Source organism: Ochotona curzoniae, unplaced genomic scaffold (genome assembly GCF_017591425.1).
Source record: "Ochotona curzoniae isolate NIBS_2020 unplaced genomic scaffold, NIBS_Ocur_1.0 contig_64, whole genome shotgun sequence".
NCBI lineage: Eukaryota > Metazoa > Chordata > Mammalia > Lagomorpha > Ochotonidae > Ochotona > Ochotona curzoniae.
In genome coordinates this window covers 1290653-1314754 of record NW_024466502.1, presented here as the reverse complement: position 1 = coordinate 1314754, position 24102 = coordinate 1290653, and the positions used below count along the sequence as shown (strand labels likewise).

Here is a 24102-nt window from a genome sequence, read left to right as displayed (position 1 = left end):
CTGCTCACTCCTCTGTGAGGGCCCAGGTCCTGACACATGTTCCTACTCCCCCACGCCCTCCGCAGGTGAAGCCGGGGACTGCAAGTGCCTGGAAGGTGACCAGTATGTCGGGGGCCTCCCGGGACTGCCAGGACCCAAGGGATTCCCAGGCTTCAACGGAGAGCCAGGCAGGAAGGGTGACCAAGGTGACCCGGGTCAGCACGGCATCCCAGGGTTCCTGGGGCTCAAGGTGAGCGGACGGGGCCTCTCTGGGCTCCCCAGACTGCCACAGCTGGCTTCACATTGAGATCCATGTGGATGGGCTCATGGTGCCATGGGGTAGCCAGGGAGCAGCCGCAGGGAGGCCATGGGGGAGCCAGAGAATGGCCACAGGGAGGCCACGGGGCAGCTGGGGAGCAGCTGCAGGGAGGCCACGATGCCACGGGGCAGCCGGGGAGTGGCCACAGGGAGGCCATGGGGGAGCCAGAGAACGGCCACAGGGAGGCCACGGGGCAGCCGGGGAGCGGCCACAGGGAGGCCACGGGGCAGCTGGGGAGCAGCCGCAGGGAGGCCACGGGGGAGCCAGAGAACGGCCACAGGGAGGCCACGGGGCAGCCGGGGAGTGGCCACAGGGAGGCCACGGGGGAGCCAGAAAACGGCCACAGGGAGGCCACAGGGCAGCTGGGGAGTGGCCACGGGGAGGCCACGGGGCAGCCGGGGAGTGGCCATGGAGAGGCCACGGGGCAACGGGGAGTGGCCACGGGGAGGCCACGATGCCACGGGGCAACGGGGAGTGGCCAAGGGAAGGCCATGGGGCAGCCGGGGAGCGGCCACAGGGAGGCCACGATGCCACGGGGCAACAGGGCCGATTCACAGGCGTGGGCTGGTTCTGTTGTCAGGTCCCTGAAGAATCTCCACGCGGTCTTCTGTTGTGGCTGTACTAGTTCACACTCCCGCTAGCAGTGGGTTAGGGAACCTTTCCCTGTGACCTTGGCAGCTGGGATTATTTTTTGCATTTTCAGACAATAGCTGTCCTATGTAGGGTGAGGTAGAGACTCAGTGGTTTTATTTTTTTAAGATTTATTTTGTTTTTGTTGGAAAGCCAGATATACAGAGAGAAGCAGAGATAGAAAGATGTTCCATCCATTGATTCACTCCCCAAGTGACACAATGGCCAGAGCTGCACCAATCCAAAACCAGGAGCCAGGAGCCTCGAGCCTCCTCTGGGTCTCCCACGTGGTGCAGGGTCCCAAGGACGTTAACTGCTGGCCACGCACTGGGCCCATCAGTGGGGTGAAAGCATTTCCTGAGGGCTGGTGGTCCTCAGTGCCTGTCCTGTGTCTGTATCCTTACCCCTTTGCTTCATGTGCTTCGTTGTGGAGCTTTGTGGTTCTTTGTGGATCGGATCGTAGTTTGCAGACGTTTGCTCGGTCCTGTGCTCTGCCTCCCTCTGATGAGGTGTCCTCGGCCATGCAGAAGCTCCTGGCTGGGCGTAAGGCCGCTCTCTGCACGCATGAGCTGAGCTGGGGTCTTATCCAGGAAGTCCTTGACCAGCTTCATGACCCGCGGAGTTCCGCTGTAATTGGACAGCTTCAGGCTGCAGGACTGGATCCTCAATCCCAGTGTAAGGTGATTCGTGCGGGGCTTAAGGGAGCAGCTGGCTTCCTGCGCTGCCTGTGGAGGGTGGATCTTCCGCCTGCGTTGAAGAGACTGTCCCCTGTCCAGGCAGTGATTACAAGCTGGTCATGGACTGCTCAGTTGCGGATTCTCGGATTCTGTTCTGTCCTCTAACCTCTGCTTGTCAGTGTGTCTGCTCCTGGCCAGGCTCTTTTGATTGTAACTTGGTGTAGCGTGTCTTGGGATCTGGTATCATGTTTATTGTTTAGAGTTGCTTTTGCTGTTCCGGGTCTCAAGGTGAGCGGACGGGGCCTCTCTGGGCTCCCCAGACTGCCACAGCTGATCCCGTATGAATTTTGGAGTCTTTTTTTCTTCCTGGATCAGAGAGCATCTTGGGTATTTTTTTGGGAATTGCATCAATCTATAAATTGCTTTGGGTAGATTGGATGTTTTGATGACACTAACTCTTCCAGCCCATGAACATGGACAGTTTTTCCATTTTGGCATGTTTTTAATGTTTTGTGACGTTCATTGCAGAGATCTTTCATTCCTTGGTTAAACTTATCCCAAAGTATTTAAATTTTTGTACCTGTTGCGAATGTCTCCTCAGCCGTGGAGCTGTGTGTATGTGAAGGCTGTTGACTTGCTGTTGACTTTGTGTGTTCATTCTATATTCCACAACTTTACCAAACTCTTAGTGGAAGTTTTAGTTGCCCGTTACAGAGGGCCGTGTCGTCTGTGAGAGGGGCTGGCCTGACCCCTCCCTCCTGGCGGTGAGCCTTTGCTTTCTTGGCCTCGCCTGGTGGTGCTGGCTGAAGTTGCCAGGACTGGTTTGATCTCGGCGGTGGAGGGCACGTGACGTGGCCACGGATGGCAGCTTCCCCAGCTCCCCCCGTGCCTGTGACGGGGGCTGGGGGCTTGTCGTGCCTTGCCTTGGCTGAGCTGAGGGAGGCCCCTTCTGGACCCAATCTGCTTAGGGTTTTAGCAGGAAGGGATGTCGTGTTTTATCAAATGCTTGGTCTGCGCCTGTCGGATAATTGTGTGGTCTTATTCTTGAGTTTGTTAATGTGACGTGGTGGGTTTGCTGATTTGCAGATGTCGACCCATTCCTGCATACCAGGGCAGTCCCGCCTGGTCCGGGTCAGTGAGCTTTCTGACGCATCGTTGGACTCGCTCAGTATTTTGTCGGGGATTTTTGCATCTGTGCCCATCAGGGACCCCGGTCTGTTGTTCTGTTTCGTCGTTACATCTTTTCCTGGTCTTGGAATGAGGTTGTTGCTCACTGAAGGAGTTTGGGACCATTTGAGCTGTTCAGACTAGTGGAGGAGAAATTGGGATGAATTCTTGCCAAGTTTGCTAGGATTCGTCAGCGAAGCTGTCGGGCCTGGGCTTTCCCTGCTGCGAGGGTCTTTCTCATTGACTCCATCTCCGAGTTGGTGAGCGGGCTGTAAGTTCCCATGGCTTCGTGCTGCACCCGGGGAAGCGTTCCACAACCAGCAGCAGAGAGCCCGGTGCGGCACGAGTGGAGGTGGGGCAATAAGCGGTGGCCACATGCAGAGGGCTCAGTTCCTCCTGAGCAGCTGGCTCCGGAGCCTCAGCAGGGACCGACGGAGCCGGGCTGCCTTCTCCTGGGAAGAGGAGGCCTTGAGGGAGGCCGGGCTGACGTCACGCTGCCTGCAGAGGGCTGACGGCCTCTGCTTGACGCCCTGCGAGGTGTTCGTCCCGGCAGCAGCTCTCCCCTGGCAGGCTTTTCCTAATGAAGATTTTCCAGCTTGAGCTGTGGGCAGATGAGCCTTTGCCTTTCTGTAGGGAGGACTGAGGGAGGCGGCTGCAGTGCCGTCTGAGCGTCACGCATCCTGCCTGGAGGACATGCTGCAGCCAGCTGCCGTATGGGCTCCATGCTTCAGACTGCGCCAGCGGAGGCAGGCGGAGAGCCTGGGAGACAGCAGCTGGCCAGTGAATAGACTCACACACACTGGTCACCCAGACACACTCAGTGCAGGCCTTGTGGGTGTGAGATGCTGTCCCGGGTCCCTTCTCTGCCAGGAGGCGGATCTGCCGGCCGGGCGGCTGCGGCATCTCCCAGGAGGCAGTCCCTCGTGAGGTTCATGAGACCGACACTCAGAGCTTCCCACGCTATGGCCAAGAGCGTGCGGGGACATGTCACGTGTGACGGGATCCCAGGCCGCCAGCCTGCCCGTTCACCTAGCTGCTGCCGCGGCTCCCACAGCCTGACTCCCTGGAAGAGTGCCACACTCAGCTTTGTTTCCGCTCAGGATTTGAAGAGCTAAGCTTCAGAGCCCCGAGTCCCACCGCCCCCGGCCCGTGTGAGCCTCGTGGCCCAGGGCACCACTGGCATCAGAGCAGCCCCTCACGGGTGCCGGGCTCAGTGATAGCTCCCGGGGAAGCAGTGAGTGGAAGGTAAATGTGGCCATCTTTGTCCCCAGGGAACCCCTGGCCTCCCCGGAGTTCCGGGACCCAAAGGAGCCAAGGGAGATTCGAGAACAGTCAGCACCAAAGGTGGGTTGTTGGGGTCCGCTTTGCCTGGTCGTGTGGCACAGTGGGGAGAGCAGACTCACACGGATTCTCCCCCAGGTGAGCGAGGACAACCAGGAGTCCCAGGTGTGCCTGGGATGAAAGGCGACGACGGTGTCCCCGGGCGCGACGGGCTGGATGGATTCCCTGGGCTCCCCGGCCCGCCTGTGAGTGTGCAAGGCCAAGTGCCTGGGCCGTGTCCTCCAGGCAGGGTGCCGAGGAGAGGGGTGAGGTGTCACAGCAGGCCACTCGGCAGCTGTGTGACACGTCCAGGAGACCCGGTCACACTCCAAGTGTCTGCTGGAGCCTCAGCTTAGCACCTGCCACGCCCCAGGCCTGCTGCCCAGGCTCCACCTCCCCGAGCTCAGCCGCAGCATCAACCCCTGCCTGGCATTGCCCAGGAACCCACGTCCGACTGTCCTGCTGGCAAGTGGCAGGAGTCACATGGGCAGGACTGAGAGCCAACCACAGTGGAATGGGAAGAGAAGAAAGTTGCTGGGCTTTCAGCCACGCTCCTGTGCTTGCCTGTGGTGTGCGGTTGTGCGTGTAGTGTGGGTGTAGTTGTGTGTGTGCACACCCTGTGTGGCGTGTGGCTGTGTGTGTGCACACCCTGTGTGGCTGTGTGGCTATGTGTGTGCACACCCTGTGTGGCGTGTGGCTGTGTGTGTGCACACCCTGTGTGGCGTGTGGCTGTGTGTGTGCACACCCTGTGTGGCGTGTGGCTGTGTGTGTGCACACCCTGTGTGGCGTGTGGCTGTGTGTGTGCACACCCTGTGTGGCGTGTGGCTGTGTGTGTGCACACCCTGTGTGGCGTGTGGCTGTGGGGGGGGGAACGCTGTGCATCTGGACCCGGCACAGCCTGGCAGTATGGCTTGATTGGACAGTGAGGACAGGGCCCTGTGTCTACACCCTGAGCACCGGATCCCGGGAAAGGGAGGGAGCAAGAAGGGGGTGCTGTTCTTGATGCTGATGTCAGATTCATCTGAACGTGTGGCACAGGGCGATGGCATCAGAGGCCCCACAGGAGACCCAGGTTACCCAGGCATCCCTGGCACCAAGGGCAGCCCTGGAGACAGGGGCCTCCCAGGACTCGGCCTGCCCGGCCCCAAAGGCCAGCGCGGCTTCCCCGGCGACGCTGGATTACCAGGCCCCCCAGGCTTTCCTGGGCCTCCCGGTCCCCCAGGAACCCCAGGACAAATAGGTAAACAATGTCTCCTTTTCCCCTCCAGGTTGCAGAGCCCTGCCCTGTGACCCCGTCTCCCCCAACTCTGCCCACAGCCGCATTTCCTGCAGGGGTGGAGGGGGTGGGGTGCCCGGGTGTCCAGAACAGGGACCTTCTTCTGCCTTGTCGACCCTGATCTGCCTCCACCCGTGCAGTCACACACATGCACACCCACGCAAGAGCTGGCTACTTACAGAGGTTTATTCTGTCCCCTGCTCCCCCCCAGTGTGTGACGACGACGTGAAGAGACCCATTGGAGTCGAAGGACAGGTGGCCGTGCAGCCAGGTACTGTGAGGAAAAGCTGTCAGCGGGCAGTAGTGGGCATAAAGCCACATGGATGACCCATCTGAGTGTGTGCGAGATGGTGTGACCGGTGCGACCCATGTCACTGTGGAGACAGAGAAGGGGGCCAGCAGGGAGCACATGTGAGCAAGGGCGACGCTTGACACTGTAGGTGGCCCTGGACTGGGCAGTGGTGGCGGGAGAGGAGGGTGGCCCCCATGCAGGGGCTGACCTGGCCAGCTTAGGGTGGACAAAGCATCCCGAGTCAGCAAAGAGACTGCACGGGGCAGGGAGAATGGTTCTGCATGGAGCTCAGGGGACAGAAGAGCTATGGTGGAGGCTGCTCTCCTGGGGCCTCAGCAGAGGTTGTGGGAAGGGGCTGGGTGCCCAGGAGAGGTGCAGGTCCCAGATGGAATCTGGCAGGCTGCTTGTGCCCATAGGACTCTTAGCCTGAGAGCCGGCATCTGGGTGGCGGGCAGCCCTCCCAAGTACAGGAAGGCCCCCTGTCTTTGTAGAACCTCTAAGCCAGCTGGTTTGCGAACGCCACTATTGGCAGCAGAGAGGAAGCAGTGACCCGTCCATTGTAGGACCAGGGGAGATGGCGAGGCCAGCAAGGCTAGTCAGGGTGGGCGGTCTAGAAGCCGGAGGGGATGAGCAGGAGGCAGCATGGACAGCCGTGGGCACAGTTCCCCTCGGCCTGCAGCCACAGAGGAGTCATGGGGCCCACTGAGAGCCAGGGCCTTCCTCGGGGGAGCATGAGTGACAGCAGCAGGGCCCGGCACCAGGAGGCAGGGCCAAGGGAGGCCAGCACCCAGCACCACCCACCCTCAGGTCATGTGCCATGAGCACGTCATCCCAGGCTGCTGCTGGTGGGTAGGAGCCAGGGCTTCAGGGCCGTGGGCAGCTGGGAAGGTATAGACCCAGGTCATCTACAGAGCCCAGAAACTGGGACACCAAGCCTGACCCTGTGTCACCGCAGCTGGTGCAGGCAGGGGACAAGGCTGGGACGCCATGACAACATTCCAGGGCACTTGAAGGCAGCGTGGCACACAGTGCTGTGCAGGTGGAGAAGCAGGCCTGGGCCATTCCTCCCAGAACTTTCTAAATGCAGAGCCATAGTCTGGGGTGCTGGGGTCACGTTGACAGGCCAAGAATTCCTCCCAAACCGCCTTGTTTGTCAACAGGGGACCAGTTTTTGCTGTCAGAGTGGCTTAATTTGCATGTTAGAGTGATGGTCTGGTTTCATTGCACGATGAAGCTAAGCACCTCTCACCCCTGAACCGAGGTTAACTTGATTGCTGAAGTGCTCTGAGCCCACAGCCTTGCCTGTGTGCCCGGCTGGCACCTTGGAGCTTGCTGCGGGCCACAGGGCAGCAAGGCATCGCCTCACCCGTCTGCTCTCTCCCCAGGCTGTGTTGCAGGGCCCAAGGGATTGCCAGGCTCGCCAGGACCCCCAGGCCCAGCAGGTACTGTGCTGCCTGGGGGCGTGTCCTCCTCCCATTGTCAGCCCTAACCCCTGAGACCCCACCTCTGGCTGTGGCCCCGTTCTCCCACCCTGGTGACAGACACATGGGTGGGACCCCTGCCGCCCACAGGCCGGCTTGACACCGTGGGCAAGGACTGGTGACCTCCTTCCCCTTGACCTGCTGGGGCCTGACCCGGGGTTTCTATGGGCATTTAGGTGCCAAAGGCCTCCAAGGGACACCCGGGTTCTCAGGAGCAGATGGACCCCCAGGGCTCAAGGGGCTGCCTGGAGACCCTGGCCGTGAGGGGTACCCGGGACCCCCAGGTAAGTGAGGACAAGGCCCCCCACGCCCCTACGGCAGGGACAGGACCTAAGTGGGCAGTGCCGGGGCTGCGCCTGCTCCATTGGCCTCCAGCGATGAGAAGCAACTTGAACAAGAACTTCAGGGCATCTGATGACGTCGAAAGCCTTCGTCCTGCAACGCAGGAGGGACCCCGACCCTGGAGGGATCAGGGCTGTGTCTGCACTGGATAGAGTCACCCTGTTATGTCATCCCCATATGTGGTGTGATTGCTTCTAGAACCTTGTATGCGGGCAGTCCTCATCGTGGCAGGGTCTCTCCTGCCCGCAGCCTCTCCTTCCAAATGCACCCGTGAACGGTGGCACCTGAAGCTGGCTCAGCCCACGGCAGGGCCTGCTGCACTGCCCAGAATTTGCAAGCAAAATCCTTCCATCCTGGAAAGAGACACCAGCTGGCCACTCTCCCCCTGCATCTGAGGGTGTTGCTCCCACGGTAGACTCCATGTGGAGGGCCTGGTGCCTCTTCCCACTCTGACCAGCAATTGGGAACTCCTACGAGGGAGCAGGGGCCTGTCTCTGCTGGCCCTGGGAGCCTGGCCTAGTTGGGCCCAGCCACCCCCATGACCGTAAACACCCAGCAGCGGTTACCTGGGCATGGGCACTTGTCTCAGGACACAGGGCTGAGGAACAGGCAGCTCTCAGGGACCCATTCCCTGGGCCAAATGCTGGAGGGTTAAAGGAAGAAGCAGGCAGTGGCAGAGGCTCCAGGAGGAGCAGGTGCAGGGCCCCTGGTCTCCAGGCCTTCCTGCTCTCCTGGGAGAGCGCACACCATGAGGTAACCTCTCTTCTAGGGTTCGTGGGTCCCCGAGGCTCCAAAGGTGCCACGGGCCTGCCTGGACCAGATGGACAGCCGGGTCCCGTCGGCCTGCCAGGGCCAGCAGGGGCCCCTGGGGACAGGGGCATTCCTGGAGAAGTCCTGGGGGCCCAGCCGGGACCACGAGGAGATGCTGGACTGCCCGGACACCCCGGACTAAAAGGCCTGCCTGGAGAGAGGGGTCCCCCTGGGTTCAGGGGTAAGTGACAGGAGCGAGGCCAGTCCCTGCTGCGACACCCCAGAGAGTCTGAAGTGCTTCTGGGGTATGGGTGGTGAGGAGGTTGCTACACAATCACGTGTTTTGCTATGATGTAGCATGTTGCTGTATAACAGTGTTACTGTGTGCAGTAACATTACTATGCAATCATGTTGCTATGCATTTTAACATGTTGCATAGTACTAACATGTAGCTGTGTGTTTACATGTTGCTGCATGGTAGTAACATGTTGCTGTGCACTAACATGCTATTGTTATGCCCTGATGTGTTCACCACCTGTCGCCAGCACAGCCTGGTCTTGAGGCCTTTCTCGAGTCCACCTGCTGTCTGTGCGTGAGCTACGTTTTCAGCAGACCATGCTGTCGGAGTGAAGGGAGAAGGGCCTGCTGTGCTTAGCAGTGAAGATAAGGAATGCTAAGAGTTTGGAGTAAGGGTGGATGCAATGGCTGGAACTGGGCTAGGCTGAAGCCAGAAGCTTCCTCTGGCTCTCCCACATGGGTGCAGGGGCCCAAGGTCTCGGGTCGTCCTCGACTGCTTTCCCAGATGCATTAGCAGGGAGTTGGATCAGAAGTGGAGCAGCCAGCCAGAACTCGAACCTGGCATGCTGTCTCTGCAGGTGGCAGCCCCACCTCCTATACCACAGTATACCACTAGCTTCGAAAGAATATTTTTTAAACATGGCAAAATAGCCAAAAGACAATGTCACCTGGAAAAAGCTAAGTGGCACTTAGGATACAGTGTCAACCCCACGAGTGAGGGAAAAGGAGAAGGTGGTGGGACCTGCCAGGGATCAGCCACCTGCTCTGGGGGCAGCAATAGTCAGCCTGTCCATGTGCTTCCAGGTTCTCAGCTTGGAGGGCAGGCCAAGGCAGGGGTAAGTGGGGTGCGGGCCTCCAGTGCAGTGCTGGTCTCACAGCTCTCATCTCCATCCCTACAGGAAGCCAGGGGATGCCCGGGATGCCAGGGCTCAAGGGACAGCTCGGCCTGCCCGGGCCTTCGGGCCAGCAGGGACGGCAGGGCCCTCCTGGAGAGCATGGGTTCCCCGGAGCTATTGGCCAGCCAGGACCCTTTGGGCGCCCAGGGACCCCAGGCCCTGAAGGTAAGACTCCACCCCAGCCCCCTCACCCGCATCCTGACACACACAGGAAGGGACAGGAGCCTCGTTTGTATTACAGCACACCAGCTCTGCCTCCCCCGGAGACCCTGGCATTGGGTCCAGCGGGTGAGACTTGGCCTGAGCTGCCAGCTCATGCTGTATGCCCGTTGTCATGTGGGGGTTGTGGGTCGAAGCCTGACTCCTGCAGGCGCTCCCCACAACTGCTGTGATCCAGAAAGGCAAGGATCGGGGTATCCGGGGCCACAGGGTGGGCTGTGGAGCAGAGATGCCGGGAGGTGACACAGCTGACAGCCGGCTGACCGGCAGGGAAGGAAGGAAGTCAGGGTGCAGGTGTGGTGGGCTGGGTCCAGGACGATGGACTGTGCTGCCCAGTGGAGCGGGTTGCACCCACACAGTGCCCTGCTGGGCTGCCCAGTGCTCGGTTTTGCCCAGTCAGGTTTGCACCTGTGTTGCATGTGCCGGGACGAGGTAGCATGTCAGGTCCCTTTTTGCTGAGGAGGGGCTCCAGGCGGGGTACTGTGGCCGTGGTAGAGGAGTGGGGGCTTTCCAGGACAGGGGTCAGCCTGAGCAGATGCCAGAAGCCCCCCAGAGCTGGCTTGGTGGGAGCAGCCCCTTGGGGGAGCTCCAGCCATGTGGACCACAAAGATGAAGGCCGAGTCAAGAAGGTGGTCCAGGAGGCCAGGAGCAGCCGGCCGCTGTTGGCAGGGAGGGCGCAGGAGGCCAGGACGGGCGAGGTGGCCGGGCCAGATGAGCTGGCAGGCAGGGTCCTGACCCGCCTGGCAGCCATGCCCCAGCCATCCCCTCACTTCTCCCCTGCTGGAAGGAAGCCACCACAGGCTCACATGCCACTGGTCCACCAGAGGCCAGCCGGAGGGACTCTGAAGGTCACGCAAGGCCAGCCGGAGGGGCTCCCCGCGTGCTGGGACACTGTGGGCGAGCACGTCCTCCCTGCCACTTCCACTTTCTTCCCCGCCAGAAGTGCTTGTCGCCACTTGGCTTTCCTTGTGTCCTTCTGTGACAGGTCTGCCTGGGGAGAGAGGAGAACCGGGTGACACTGGCGTGCCCGGGCCCGTGGGCATGAAAGGTCTCGCTGGGGACCGAGGGGACGCCGGCTATTCTGGCGAGCGAGGCCAGCCTGGAAGCCCTGGATTTAAAGGAATGGTTGGCATGCCTGGCATCCCCGGGCCAAAAGGTACTGGGGCCACGACCACCACCACCACCACCTTGTCCCGGGGTCTGGCGGGTCCCTGTGGCCAAGGAGGGCTCCCCCAGCCATGGCTGATGCAGACTCAAGAGTAGCCCACCTCCCTCAAGTGCTAGTTGATGGATTTGCCAAGAGAGGCTGGGCAGCCTCTGTAACAGCTACCCCTATAACCCCACCCAAGCGTGGGGCGTCCGTTCCACCCCATGCAGTGTGTGAGCTGAGACCCCACCCAGTCATTTGATGAACACCTTCTGTCTCTTGTTCCAAAGGGGAGAGGGGCTCGCCAGGGATGGATGGCTTCCAAGGTATGCTGGGGCTCAAAGGCAGACCCGGGCTGCCAGGCGTCAAAGGCGAGACGGGATTTTTTGGAAGAACTGGGGAGAAGGGCCCAGCTGGAGAGCCAGGTGACAAAGGTAAGCCCCTTGCCAGGCCCGTGCGTGCACGTGTGTGTGTGTGTGTGGCTGACACGGTTCCTGGTGTGAGAGACGCTGCTCTCGAAGCAGTCACGGTGAACCCCAGGGCCACTCACCCGGGATACTCTGCCGTGACAATGACACACCGACAGCACCATAGCAGTGTCAGAGTGGGGAGGGCGTGAGCTGAAGGGTGAGCGTTTTTTGGAATTTTTAGCAAATGAAATGGAACCCAGGGCACCAGTTCTTCAAGATGTCCACTTCAGGTTGCATTTTTGAATCATCTTGATGTCAATGCCAAGATGTCACACGGCAAAGCCAGACATTTAAAAACCATCTTCAAGCTGGCATGACCTCACGATCTGACCCTGGGCTGGGGGTTCCCTGGGGACCGGATCCTGGCGTTTGGTCTTGCCAAGCCTGAGCGCCCATCCTGACACCATGTACCCCAAGCCACAGTATATGAGTGAGTGTGGTCACCCAGCTGGCTGTCCCCTGGAGCCATCGGGCCTTGCCCGGCCCCTGCCTCGGGGGCATGGTGCACGCAGCCCCCATAGCTCAGGGCAGGGCCAGAGAGTATGAAGTGGCCAGGACAGTGACTCTGCTCCGTTCCCTCCCAGGCAGCCGAGGGGACCCCGGCCCCCCAGGACCCCCTCCCATCATCCTGCCAGGAATGAAAGATATCAAAGGGGAGAAAGGAGACGAAGGACCCATGGGACTCAAAGGGTACCTGGGCTTGAAAGGTGAGGCCTTCCCGCTGCCACTGGCTCCCTAGCCCGTCTCCCTGCACCCCAGGATCCACACACACGGTGCTCAGTGGGACTTCGATGCCCAAGCCGCCTGCCTCTGCAGAACACCATGGCTGCAGGGGCAGCTGCTGCGCCCCCTTCCCAACTCCAAACTCCCCGGTCTTCCCACAGGTATCCAAGGAATGCCGGGGGTCCCTGGACTCGCAGGCATCCCGGGGCTGCCCGGGAGACCCGGCCACATCAAGGGAGTCAAGGGTGACATCGGCGTCCCCGGCATACCCGGCTTGCCAGGGTTCCCAGGGGTGGCTGGTCCCCCTGGCATCATCGGATTCCCAGGATTCACAGGAAGTCGGGTGAGTGTCACTCTCGGTGTGCCCTGAGGCTCCTCTCTGCTGTTGGCGAGTGGGTCGTGGCCCCACGCCCACCAGCCAGGGCTGGGCACGCAGGCTCAGAGCTGGCCACTGCAACTGCGCTGGGCCCTGCAGGGAGTAGCTGCGAGGCCATCCACCAGGCCTGTGGGCACTGGCAGGCATGGCGGCCAGCAGCCCTTACTCACAACTGGGCTGGCCGGGTCCCAGTGACCTCGTCCAACAGGAGAGAGCTGAGCGCCCACTGAAGGCAGGCCTGTGACCCCGGGACAGCCCTCTGCCTGCACGGCCAAGGTCGTGACACACTGCGGCTGCACTGCGCCTGCTCCTTGGTGGCCTCCTCTCGCAGTTGGAGACTGGAGTGCTCACAGTTCTCAGCCTGTGGCTGACTCACTCGGGTGTTCACAGTGGGCCCCTGCCTGGGAACCTGCACTCCCACACCGTGTCTGGTGGGCCTTATCGTCCAGCCACCTGCCTCCCATCACTCCACAGATGTGTAGCTCGGGGCAGAGGTCTGTGGTCAGCCACTCTGAACGGAAGGGCACAGCAGGCAGTGTCCACGGCACCTGATTCAGGCCTGACTGGAGTGTGGCCCAGCCAGGAGCAGAGCAGGCACACATGAGCTTGTCATGCGGCAAGTCCTGCCCGGCACAGGACAGGACTCTGCACACGTGAGGGCCAGCAATCACGTGGCCCTTCGGCGTGGAGGGTCACCAGAGCGAGCAGCCCTGCGGCGTGAGCTGTGGCCCAGTGAGGGTTCCGTCCTTCTCGGGGTGCCCCTGCCCGTGGCCAAGTGCGCACATCCATGAAGAGATGTCAACCCTCCCAAAGGCTAGCCCCCCGCCCCCACCTGCCGCCACCACCATCTTCTCAGTGGCTCCTGCCTCCCTCCCCACAGGGCGACAAGGGGGCCCCAGGAAGAGCAGGTCTGTACGGCGAGGTGGGCCAGACTGGAGACCTGGGTGAGTGCCACCGGGAGCAGAGGGGTGCCAGGTCCTGAGCCCCTGGCCCCCAAAGGGGCAACAACTGCAGGGGGCAACAACTGCAGGGGGCTGCCCTTAACCATCTTGTACTCTTGCCACAGGTGATGTGGGGGACACAATAGACTTGCCAGGAAACCCCGGCCTGAAGGGTGAACAGGGCACGGCCGGAGTACCAGGTACGCACATGCCTCAGTCAGCCTTCAGCCTGCACCACTGGGGCCGGCCCGGCTGGCCGGGTCAGCAGATCGGCTCCCAGCCGTGGCAGCTGGCCTAACCTGAGCAGAGTTTGCCGAGTGGCTCTGCCTGGCCACAGACGTCAGTGCTGCTCCTGGAGATGGGGAGGTACAGACCCCTATAACATGCTGGGTCCCAGGGCCTAGGTCTGCCCACAGATCCAGTCCGGCTCTCTGCCACCACACACCCTGGGAAGCAGGTGATGGCAGCCAGGTGGAAGGCACCACAAGGCTGTGTGCTAGGCTGGACGCCATGCAGCGCCCTGCCCAGCGACAGCCCTGTACGCGGGCCCGCGTCGGAGGCAGCACTCACAGCCTTAGGGCAAGCAGTTGGGTAGAGAGCTGGCGGAGGAAGGGGCCGGGGCAGCGCACAGCCCCTGACGGCGCCCACCTGTGCCTGCAGGTGTAAAGGGATTCTTCGGAGAGAAGGGAGCAGAAGGCGAAGTCGGCTTCCCCGGGATCACAGGCCTGACCGGTGCCCAAGGGCCACCCGGCCTCAAAGGCCAGACAGGTGAGACCCGGTGTCCCGAGACCCCCGGGGAGCACAGGCAGACATCCAGCCCGGCCTGTGGATCCCAAGTGGCTACAGAAAGCCAGCTGTGCCTGGTCTGCATTCGCCTGGGAGCCCTTCTCTGTGGATGCTCTCTGGACATCTGTTAAGATACTAGGACAAGGCTATAGCAAGGCTGGGCCAGCCGTGTTGCGAACTTGGGGATTGAGGTGGTATGTGTACAACTGACCCTGCCTGGTTCCCCACCCAACCAGGCAGGACCCCAGCAGGGTCTCAGGGTGTCTTCCCACTCCCCAGGCTTCCCGGGACTCACGGGGCTCCAGGGCCCACAGGGCGACCCAGGCCAGATCGGACGGCCCGGCGACAAGGGAGACCAAGGCTGGCCAGGGAGACCAGGCTTACCAGGTGAGGCCTCGCTTTCCTCGGCCCACCGCGGGGATGGCGGAGGCGGGACAGCGGGCTGTTTGCAGTGAGGAAACGGTCTGAGAAGCCGGTCCACAAAGAAGTGGTGCCCTGTCCAGCACGCAGACCTCCCGGGGACCTCCTTGCGTGCCTCCTCTGGGCACGCAAGGCTCGGGGCTCCAAAGCCATTGGCTGCAACGGTTTCGGATGAGCCCTCCTCAGTGGGGCCGTGCCCACCCCCCGGGCAAGAGCCGAGTGTGAGTGCAGAGTGACTGGCCATCCTGCCAGGGACCTGGGGTACAAGCTAGGGGCTCACCAGCCACGACAGCTCCTCTGCCCAGGGCCCGAGGCCGGGGGGCATCTGTGAAAGTGGGGCTGACAGGTGGGGCAGCATCGGGATTGCTTCGCCCCTGGAGTAAGCCAGGCCTGTGCGCAGGATGATCAGAACGCGGCAGGTGCCGGTCCCGTCATAGGGGCAGCGTTGTCTGAGGCTCCCGCTTCGCCACTGGATGACCATGTGACTTTCCACAGGTTTCCCGGGGCTTCGAGGGATCGGGGGACTGCACGGCTTGCCCGGCACCAAGGGCCTCCAGGGCTCCCCAGGTACTCGGGGTTCACGGCGGGATGGTTTGGTGGCCCCTGGTGGGCTGCAAGCTGCAGAGGGGATCCCCCAGCCCCTCAGCTCAGACTGTCTACTTGGCCTCCTCTGGTCTGGCTGGGGCAGGAGCAGTGTTTTGCTTTCTTTGCAGCACTTTGGGGTGTGGCAGGGGTCCCCCCAAGCTCACCCACCCAGCCAGCTGCCATGACAGCACCGTAGGCTGGTGGCCCAGGGCCTGCAGCCTGGGGTCACAGCTGCATCCCAAGAGGACCCTGCACTCCAGGCTCCCCAGCACTTCCCCCAAGGGCCTGGCTCCACCCCCGACCACACCCAAAGCCCCTCCCACAGTGCACTTAGGCTGGGGCCAGGCCGCGAGTGTGTCCCCAGCAGGGGTGGGCCACAGACGTCCCCCGGGGAGAATATGACATCTAACAGCTTTCCCTGCTTTCATAAACTGTTGTGAAGGACATTGGTTCACTCTGTTCACTCATTTATTTTAAAAGGCAGAAGGGGACAGTGCTGTGGCAGGCTCTGGTCCTCGGGCCCCTGCACGCACGTGGAGACCTGGACACTCCTGGCTTGTTGCTCCAGCTGTCATGGCCATTTGGACAGTGAACCAGGAGATAGATTCTCTGTAACTCTGCCTGTCAAATACATAATTGTTTTAAAAGCGGAGAACTTCCGTCCACTGGTTCACTCTGAATCCCTGAAGAGCCACACCAGCTGGGGCCGGGCCGGTGGCTGCTGGGTCTCCCACAGGCGAAGCAGGCGTCCCATCGCCGTCTTCCTGGGAGCAGGGGTGGGCCCAGGCCCTGAGCCCTGTCTGATATGGGGGACAGGCGTCCTGCATGCCTGGCTGGAGGCCGCCCTCGCCTGCGTGTCCCCCAGGATGTCACGAACCCGGCACAGGGGGGCCCATGGCCTCCGTGTTGCCATTCATGTCCTCATTTCCTGGACTTGGATGAGACCGTCCGAAGGACAGGGGCCGTGGACAAAGGGAATCATCGCTTTTTCCTTTTGTTGGAAACAGCTTTTATTGTTTTCAATAAATGGGAGTTGTCTGTGTTCAGGGAGAGCATAGATCTGTTACACAGACACGTTCACACATGTACACACAACAGTCACGTGTTCCAGTGGATGTTGGCTGTGCATTTACACTCATGCTCCCATGCTGTGCACACATCACTGCCATGTTGTGGTTCTCCCTCTGGCTGCAGCAGCACTGGGCAGTGGGAGGGAACCACATCACACAATCCTGTTTCCACAGACGGCTTGTGCACCTGCTGACTGAACGGGGCAAAGGGTGATTTTCAGTAAGACCAAGGATCAGAAGCCGTGGCGCAGGATCCCAGCCCATGCACCCACGCAGCCGGACCACCTGGGGTCCCTCCCGAGCCTCACACTCCATGACACAGAGCTGGGTTACACCAAGCAATCTTTCCACGTAGGAAAATGGACTTGGCCCATGGGGAAGCCTTTGCCATCGCTGCTGTTTCGCCTCCTACAGGTGCCGACATCCATGGAGATCCTGGGTTCCCAGGCCCCACCGGAGACAGGGGAGACCCCGGAGAGCCCAACACACTCCCAGGCCCTGTGGGAGTCCCCGGACACAAAGGGGAGCAGGGAGTGCCAGGTGAGGCGGCACAGGTAGCAGATCAAGTCTCCAGCAGCCAGCACTGTGCACGGCATGGGTCTCCCCTCACCCAGCATTCTACCAGGAGCATGTTAACACCTCTGAGCTGGGCCAGCCCGGCCAGTCTGTGTCCCCGAAGTCTGCTTCTGAACTTGTGGCTGCCACAGCCCACCCACAAAGCTCCCTGTCCCCGGGGGCTGGCTCCATGGCTCAGGGTCCCGGGCCTGGTGAGGGTACAGGTTTGCAGAGCCACCTGCTGGCATCTGAAGTAAGGCCTCTTCCATTTCCCTACCTCCCAGGGGAGCGAGGCCCAGCCGGGAGCCCAGGGCTGCAGGGCTTCCCTGGGATCACACCGCCCTCCAACATCTCGGGGCTGCCTGGCGACAAGGGCGCAGCAGGAATATTCGGCCCACAAGGTAAGCAGACGCAGGTCTCAGCGCGCGGGCATCTTGCTCGCTGGACACCATCCCGTACCACATCCAGACTTGCCACAGCAGCTCTGGTCTGCCACTTGCTAGGGGCCGGTGTCTCCGCTTTATCAGAGGATGGGATGGGGTGCTGGGGTGGTGGCTGAATGGCCCAAGCCACCTGCAGTGGCCAGCTTGCCAGAGACCCTGGTTGTCCCTCCCCTGCCCCCCACAACCCCTGGACCCTGCCTCACCCGGTCTCTGGTTGTGCGCAGGGTACCCAGGCTTACCAGGCCCACCTGGGCCTGCCGCTCTTCCCGGAAGCAAAGGAGAGGACGGCAGTCCAGGAAGTGCAGGAATTCCCGGGAGCAAGGGCTGGGTTGGCGACCCGGGGCTCCAGGGCCTGCCTGGCGTGTTCGGCCTCCCGGGGGAGAAAGGTGGGTAGCAGTGGTGCGGGAGGGGCAGGCAGTGCAGGCCGAGGTGGGGTGCGAGACCCCACGTCCTCCTGATATCCACATCTCCCCCTCCCCACACCCATCCTGTGCTACAGGACCCAGGGGAGAGCAGGGATTCATGGGTAACACTGGAGCCACGGGAGCCGCTGGTGACCGAGGCCCCAAGGGCCCTAAGGGCGACCAGGGATTCCCCGGTAAGTGGCCTCTGCCCCCTCGCTGCCAGGGGGAGCCTCAACAGGGGCCTTCAGCTGGGGCCATCCCCAGGAGGGCAGAGGGAGGGAGGGACCAGGAGCTGCTGAGGCTGTGATGGGGCTGGCGGTGGCAGGGGGAGCTGCTGCTGGTGGAGCAGGGCCCTGTGGGAGGCAGAGAGCTGGGGCATCTCTGTAGGGCAGGAAATGTGTCCACTGGATTTACCAGGCTCCCTCTCTCCCCTCTCCCAGGTGCCCCTGGCCCTGTGGGGTCCCCTGGCATTGTGGGACTCCCCCAGAGAGTTGCTGTCCAGCACGGGCCCGTGGGCCCCCAGGGGAGGAGAGGTCCTCCTGGGGCCCAGGGTGAGATGGGGCCCCAAGGACCTCCTGGAGAACCAGGTAGGCTGCCTCTGTTCTCACCTGCTACGAAACAAGAACTGGGGGGATAATGGGTGTGGCCCCAACCTGTCACTCACCCCCCACCCACTCGCAGGTCTCCGAGGGGCTCCAGGGAAGGCCGGGCCCCAAGGCAGAGGCGGTGTGTCTGCTGTGCCAGGCATCCGGGGCGACCAGGGGCCAATGGGGCACCCGGGGCCTGTTGGCCAAGAAGGTGAGTGACCTGCGGATGTGTGGAAAAAGCTGAAATTTATTCATAGCATCCTGAGCTATGGCCTAGGTGTGGGCTCTGATGCAGCCAGCGGCCATGCTTAATGCCCTGACCCTGAGCTGTGCCACCGCCCCCGTGCCAGTGACAGAGCTGCCCCACACCACACCTGCCCCAGTCCTGTAGGGTGTGTGGGCCACATCCTGTACTGCACCCACAGTCCCACCTCCATGGTGTCCATGCCTCCAGTGTAGCGTCCCCTCCCAGTAGGAGACCAGGATAGGGAAGGAGAAGGGTTGCCCCCAGAGAGGGTTGGGCGCAAGCAACCATGAAGACAGATTCCTAACCTGGGAAGAGTTATGGAGCTGGCCTTGGGTCCGAGTCCTGGGCGGCTGCGGCCATCAGCCTCCAGGGAGCTTCCTGGGTGCTGAGCTTGGTGTGGGCGTGCCCTGCAGAGGCACGTGGCCGGGGCCAGGGCAGGGGGTGGGGCTGAGACCCCCAGTTCTAGGAGGCACCGTGAGCTGCCCCCGTGCACCTGTGACCCTGCACTCACGGGGCTGCTTTCTCGGCACCAGGGGAGCCCGGCCGACCAGGGAGCCCCGGGCTGCCAGGCATGCCTGGCCGCAGTGTCAGCATCGGCTACCTGCTGGTGAAGCACAGCCAGACGGACCAGGAACCCATGTGCCCCACGGGCATGAATAAGCTGTGGAGCGGCTACAGCCTGCTGTACTTCGAGGGTCAGGAGAAGGCGCACAACCAGGACCTGGGTAGGGCTCCTAGAGGGACGCATGCAGCCCTTGGGGTGGGCAGCTGGGGAGTGAGGAGAGGGACCCACCCGTCCCACGCCCCAGCGTGAAGAGGGCTGAGCCGTGAACCCTGGGGTCCTGGGTGATCCCAGCAGCCAGCTGCACCATGGCGGAGCAAGTGCAGGGCCTTGTCTGGGCTGCTCTGAGGGTCTGGGAGCTGTGAAGACCCCTCCCTGATACAAGGGCTGCTCTGTGAAAATGCCGCTCTGCAGCCCCCTGGGCAAGCCCTGGTTTAGAGGGCCCAGCACTCCGGCCTGTCACTGGGGCCATGGCCTCACGCACTCTCTCCCAGGGCTGGCCTCTGTCTGGGCCGTGGCCTCACGCACTCTCTCCCACAGGGCTGGCAGGCTCCTGCTTGGCACGCTTCAGCACCATGCCCTTCCTCTACTGTAACCCCGGAGACATCTGCTACTACGCCAGCCGCAATGACAAGTCCTACTGGCTGTCCACCACGGCACCACTGCCCATGATGCCCGTGGCCGAGGAGGAAATCAGGCCCTACATCAGCCGCTGCTCCGTGTGCGAGGCCCCCGCCGTGGCCATCGCCGTGCACAGCCAGGACGTGTCCATCCCCCACTGCCCAGCCGGCTGGCGTAGCCTGTGGATTGGCTACTCCTTCCTCATGGTAGGTGGTACTTGCCGCTCGTTGCATCTCAACTAGAGTCACAGCTCTCCTCGGCTGAGGCCTGTGCGCCTCCGAAGGCGCGGGGAGGACACGGAAGGGGCTGATGGCAGCAGGGCACCTTGACCTCCAGGAGCAGAGACAGTGCCCTGCAGGTGCACAGCAGGTGAGAACAGACACACCCGCCTGCCCTGTGTGTGCACATGTTCCTGTGTGCACACCTGTCCCAGCACGTGCTGCCCGGGCACGTATCATGTGGAGCAGCACACCGAAGCCCAGCCTCTGCCCAGCTGCCTCCCGGGGCTCCCTCGGGCAGCATCTCCCAGCAGGGCCTGGTGGGTACTTCCACCTCAGCAGACACCAGTAAAATCTGCAGCGGCCCAGCGGCCCAGCCGGCAGCCTCAGTGCTGACCGAGCCCGACAGGAAGCAGAATTTGTCGCACAGCAGTCACGTGTAGATGGTCTGAATGCAGACTCACGGGGGGCCACGGTGACGCCGGCTCTCGATGCGGCCACAGGTGCTGGCCTGCACTGTTCTTACTGAGCAGACGGCCGCGAGGGCCTCATGGAAGCCGGGAGCTTCACCTAGATCTCCCATGCGCGTGTGGAGCCCACTCCTGGTGGAGGAGAGAGAGCCCCAAGTCGGGGCGGCCTCTTAACCGTCCCTTCCCTCCCTGCAGCACACCGCAGCTGGAGATGAGGGTGGCGGCCAGTCGCTAGTGTCACCGGGCAGCTGTCTGGAGGACTTCCGGGCCACGCCCTTCATCGAGTGCAACGGCGGCCGCGGCACCTGCCACTACTATGCCAACAAGTACAGCTTCTGGCTCACCACCATCCCTGAGCGCAGCTTCCAGGGCTCCCCCTCGGCCGACACGCTCAAGGCCGGCCTCATCCGGACGCACATCAGCCGCTGCCAGGTGTGCATGAAGAACCTGTGAGCGGCGCGGCCAGAGCCGCCCAGCCGGGCCTGTGGTGCTTGTTCCGAACTCATTACCTCACGTGCCAACCCAAGGAGGCGTTGATTGTTACTGCCTTAAGAAGTGCTACCACAGAAACGGCAGCAGCACAGCCACCCCGGAGCCGCGATGGCACTGGGCCTCCCTGCAGCACCGTGCCAGCCACAGCGAGCCACACACTGTCCCCGCCCCACAGCCGCATGCTTTCCGCAGGCAGCTCGCACCCTGGCACTCCATGGTGGGGTACAGGCAGGTGGCAGCCCTGTCTGCGGTCCTGTTCCTCGGCAGGGCCCGGTCATGCGCACTGGTAGACGCCCGTCTCACACACACATGCATTGTGTCCTTGTGACCCCTGGGTTGGCAGAACTCACACAGGGACAGAGGCCGCCCGGTCACCCTCCTGGATTCCAAGTGGTGCTCCCCCTCGGTGGGCTCTACCCTGTCTGCTGAGCTGTACCCACCACCCCCAACCAGATCCTGTGACTGTAATCCATGTAACAACCAAAAAATAAAAGTTGGTCTTTAACCTAACCCCAGGTTGTTGTCAGTCTCACCTCTCACAGGCGCAGAAGAGTCTGGTAGAGCGGCGTGTATCTGCTATGGTGCCTGCCTGGCTGCGGGAGAAGCTGACATGGGGAGGGAGCAGTCATGGGGACAGGGGGTGGGGGGTGAGTCCAGGGAGCAGGGCAGGCCCTGGGCACAGAGGACAGAGACGGGTCCGGGCTGCTCCAGGAGTTGGCTGCCCGCAAGAAGATACGTGACTTGCCCAGGCCAGCCCAGGAAATGGAAGTCCTTGTTCGCATGCCAAGCACAGCCAGCTCCCGCCAGCATGCCAGCGGGGAGGTCAGGCACAGCCAGCTCCCGCCAGCATGCCAGCGGGGAGGTTGGTTAGTTGCACAGAGCTGTGGCCATGGCAACAGCCGAAATGGCCAGGCCAGGAGGACCCTCAGACAGGGCTGTGGACAGCCAGCCAGGCTTTCCACAGGACAACCCCCAGGATGGGGATGTGAGAAGGGACAGAGGACTCCACTGAAGGTGCCCCAGTGGCCTGGGCTGGACAGTGGCTAGAGAAAAAGCCAGGGTGGCGTTGGGCAGGGCACTTCACATGGAGCAGGAGGAGACCCCACACCCACCAGCAGGAGGTCCAGGGCTGACCCCCTCCCCGGGCTCCTGGCTGCAGCTTCCTGCCAGTATGGCTCTTGTGCGCAGCAGGCAGCCAGCTCAAGGAGCTGGGTTCTTGACGTCACAGGCAGCTGCCGGGCACGGCGACCCCAGCTCCTGGCTTCAGCCTGGCGCCCAGTCACGGCAGGCACTTGGGTGTGTCCCATGAATGGGAGCTCACCACTTCTCCATAGCAACAGCAGCCAAGGCAGACAACATAATCTGAGCTCCAAAGTAAACTCCCACGGTCCACACTGGTAGGAAGAACCACATGAAACAGGCAAGATTTACTAGGCAAGCTTTCATAAACTTCCACAGCCCCTCTGTCTGCCAGGGAATGGAATGGAACTGAGCAGAGCGGGCTGGGGAGATAGCGGGCTGGGGAGATGGCGGGCAGGGGAGATGGCGGGCAGGGAGGATGGCGGGCAGGGAAATGGCGGGCAGGGGGGATGGCGGGCAGGGAGATGGGGGAAGGGGAGATGGCAGTGAGGGGGGATGGCGGGCAGGGGAGATGGCGGGCAGGGAGTTGGGAGCCGCTGCCCGGAGTTGGGAGCCGCTGCCCGGAGCTGAGTCCTTGGCCCCCCGGAGCCCGCAGTGCAGCACTGATCTGTACACACAGTGCACCTTGTGCAACAAGTGCTGCAGATGGCACCCGGTTCTCCTCCCCAAATCCAAAACCCCAGGCAGGCATGAGAAAGTGTCCAATTCCAGCAGGGTTGTGTCACAGCACACCTGGCCAATGTCCCTCCTCGCAGCCCAGGTCACTGATGGCCAGGGAGGCCCAAGGACACAGAGGAGGGCAGCAGTGGAGTGATGGTGTGCAGGGGGACATCTGAGCCCACAGAGCTGCCACTGACCAAACCCGGAAGGAAGGGGCCAGCCTGAGTTGTCCCACGACCCCCAGCACCCCACCCTGAGCCCCATCTCACAAGCACGGGGTCCCTCCAAGGACAACAACCAGCGGCTCCCATGCTATACTGGTCTCTACACACATGCCTCAGCCTACCTCTACACTCCCCCACTGCCACCAGAACATGGCCCAGCCCCCCAGGAAAGGATCGTTCCAGAGCCGCGGGCCCAGGCAGAGCCACGGAGAGGAACCCTGGCCAGGGTGAGGAGGCCTCACCCCAACACACAGAGCAGGGGGAGCATCCTGAGGCTCACAGCATGGAGCTGATGGACGAGGTGCAACACGTGGGCACGCACACACGCGTGTGCATACAAGCACATGCACACACACAGACATGCAATGAGCACCCCTGCATCCACAGAGATGACGTGCACATGTGTATACGCACACACGCTGGCATGCACCTGCAGCCATTCAAGGAAAGCAGGCCACAGGTCGACTCAGACAACACTGGGGAAGAAAGGCCTGGGGTGCCTCACCCACCCCGGAAGGCTCCCACGGGACTGGCCCCCTCGGGAGCACATTCCCAGCAGAAGGACGCACTCCTCTGAGAGCCGCCCCTGCCCCAACCGGGACCGTGTGCCTGCCTCAGGTGGAGTGGGGGCAGCAGCCCCCCAGGAGTGCCCCTCCCCATCCCGGGCACACGGCATCACACGTGACGGCCTCTTGGCGGTTCCCTGCAGAAGCAGCAGCCCCCCGCGGTCCCCTAGCTCTCAATGACACCTCCCAGGAAGCAGAAACCAGTGCCCCCAGGAACCCAGGCCACCATCTTCTCCGGAAACAACGCAGCACCTTCAACAGCAGTGCTGGAAAGGGGGTTTTACATGCAGAAACCGGGGTGTCCCAGGGACCCCCAAACCTACTAGCAGGACCCGAGCTCTCACTCTGCTGCTGCTGTTGGCAGTGTGAATGTTCTGGAGTTCAAAGGGTTAAACAGGCTCTCGGGTCAGCACCGTGGTGTAGTGGGCTTGCCACCAGCAGCTTCAGCAGCCCATACAGGCGCCAGGTTGAGTCCCAGCTGCTCCACTTCTGATCCAACTCCCTGCTCCTGCGCCTGGGGAAGCAGCAGAGGACAGCCAGGTACCTGGGAGGCCTAAACGGACTCCTGGCTTCAGCCTAGCCCAGCTCAACCATTACAGCCACCTGGAGAATGAATGAGCCGATGGGAGGCCCCTCTCCCCTTCTCTCTGGAACCCTTTCCCATAAACCAGCCTTCACAAAAACACCAGAGCCTGCAGCCCTCACAGCCAGCCTCCCATGCCCTCGTGCCCGGTGCCTAGCAGTCTGGGC

General features: G+C 62.1%; 1 protein-coding gene and 1 long non-coding RNA gene across 3 annotated transcripts in view; one reads left to right on the top strand and one right to left on the bottom strand.

The window, feature by feature from the left end:
- Positions 1-20723, top strand: part of COL4A2 (collagen type IV alpha 2 chain) — a 115670-nt gene extending 94947 nt beyond the window's left edge. Inside the window, exons 22-48 of the mRNA XM_040991534.1 lie at positions 66-229; positions 4044-4116; positions 4192-4298; positions 5131-5332; positions 5580-5639; positions 7046-7102; positions 7318-7425; positions 8253-8474; positions 9430-9591; positions 10631-10801; positions 11083-11226; positions 11847-11969; positions 12147-12328; positions 13242-13305; positions 13428-13502; positions 13963-14070; positions 14368-14475; positions 15004-15075; positions 16578-16703; positions 17003-17119; positions 17386-17547; positions 17661-17759; positions 18006-18152; positions 18247-18363; positions 18933-19124; positions 19502-19788; positions 20466-20723. Of these exons, the coding sequence (XP_040847468.1) occupies positions 66-229; positions 4044-4116; positions 4192-4298; positions 5131-5332; positions 5580-5639; positions 7046-7102; positions 7318-7425; positions 8253-8474; positions 9430-9591; positions 10631-10801; positions 11083-11226; positions 11847-11969; positions 12147-12328; positions 13242-13305; positions 13428-13502; positions 13963-14070; positions 14368-14475; positions 15004-15075; positions 16578-16703; positions 17003-17119; positions 17386-17547; positions 17661-17759; positions 18006-18152; positions 18247-18363; positions 18933-19124; positions 19502-19788; positions 20466-20723 (3707 nt within the window). The remainder of the gene's footprint in view (positions 1-65; positions 230-4043; positions 4117-4191; positions 4299-5130; positions 5333-5579; positions 5640-7045; positions 7103-7317; positions 7426-8252; positions 8475-9429; positions 9592-10630; positions 10802-11082; positions 11227-11846; positions 11970-12146; positions 12329-13241; positions 13306-13427; positions 13503-13962; positions 14071-14367; positions 14476-15003; positions 15076-16577; positions 16704-17002; positions 17120-17385; positions 17548-17660; positions 17760-18005; positions 18153-18246; positions 18364-18932; positions 19125-19501; positions 19789-20465) is intronic.
- Positions 20724-20770: 47 nt separating this feature from the next.
- On the bottom strand, positions 20771-23887 carry LOC121163579. 2 transcript variants are annotated; one of them, XR_005884913.1, is made up of 3 exons: positions 23676-23887; positions 21296-22156; positions 20771-21093 (listed from the first exon to the last, which is right to left on the bottom strand). It is a non-coding gene; the product is annotated as an uncharacterized LOC121163579 (long non-coding RNA). The 2 variants fall into 2 exon arrangements; XR_005884912.1 differs by having other exon boundaries at positions 20771-22156.
- Positions 23888-24102: the final 215 nt, after the last annotated feature.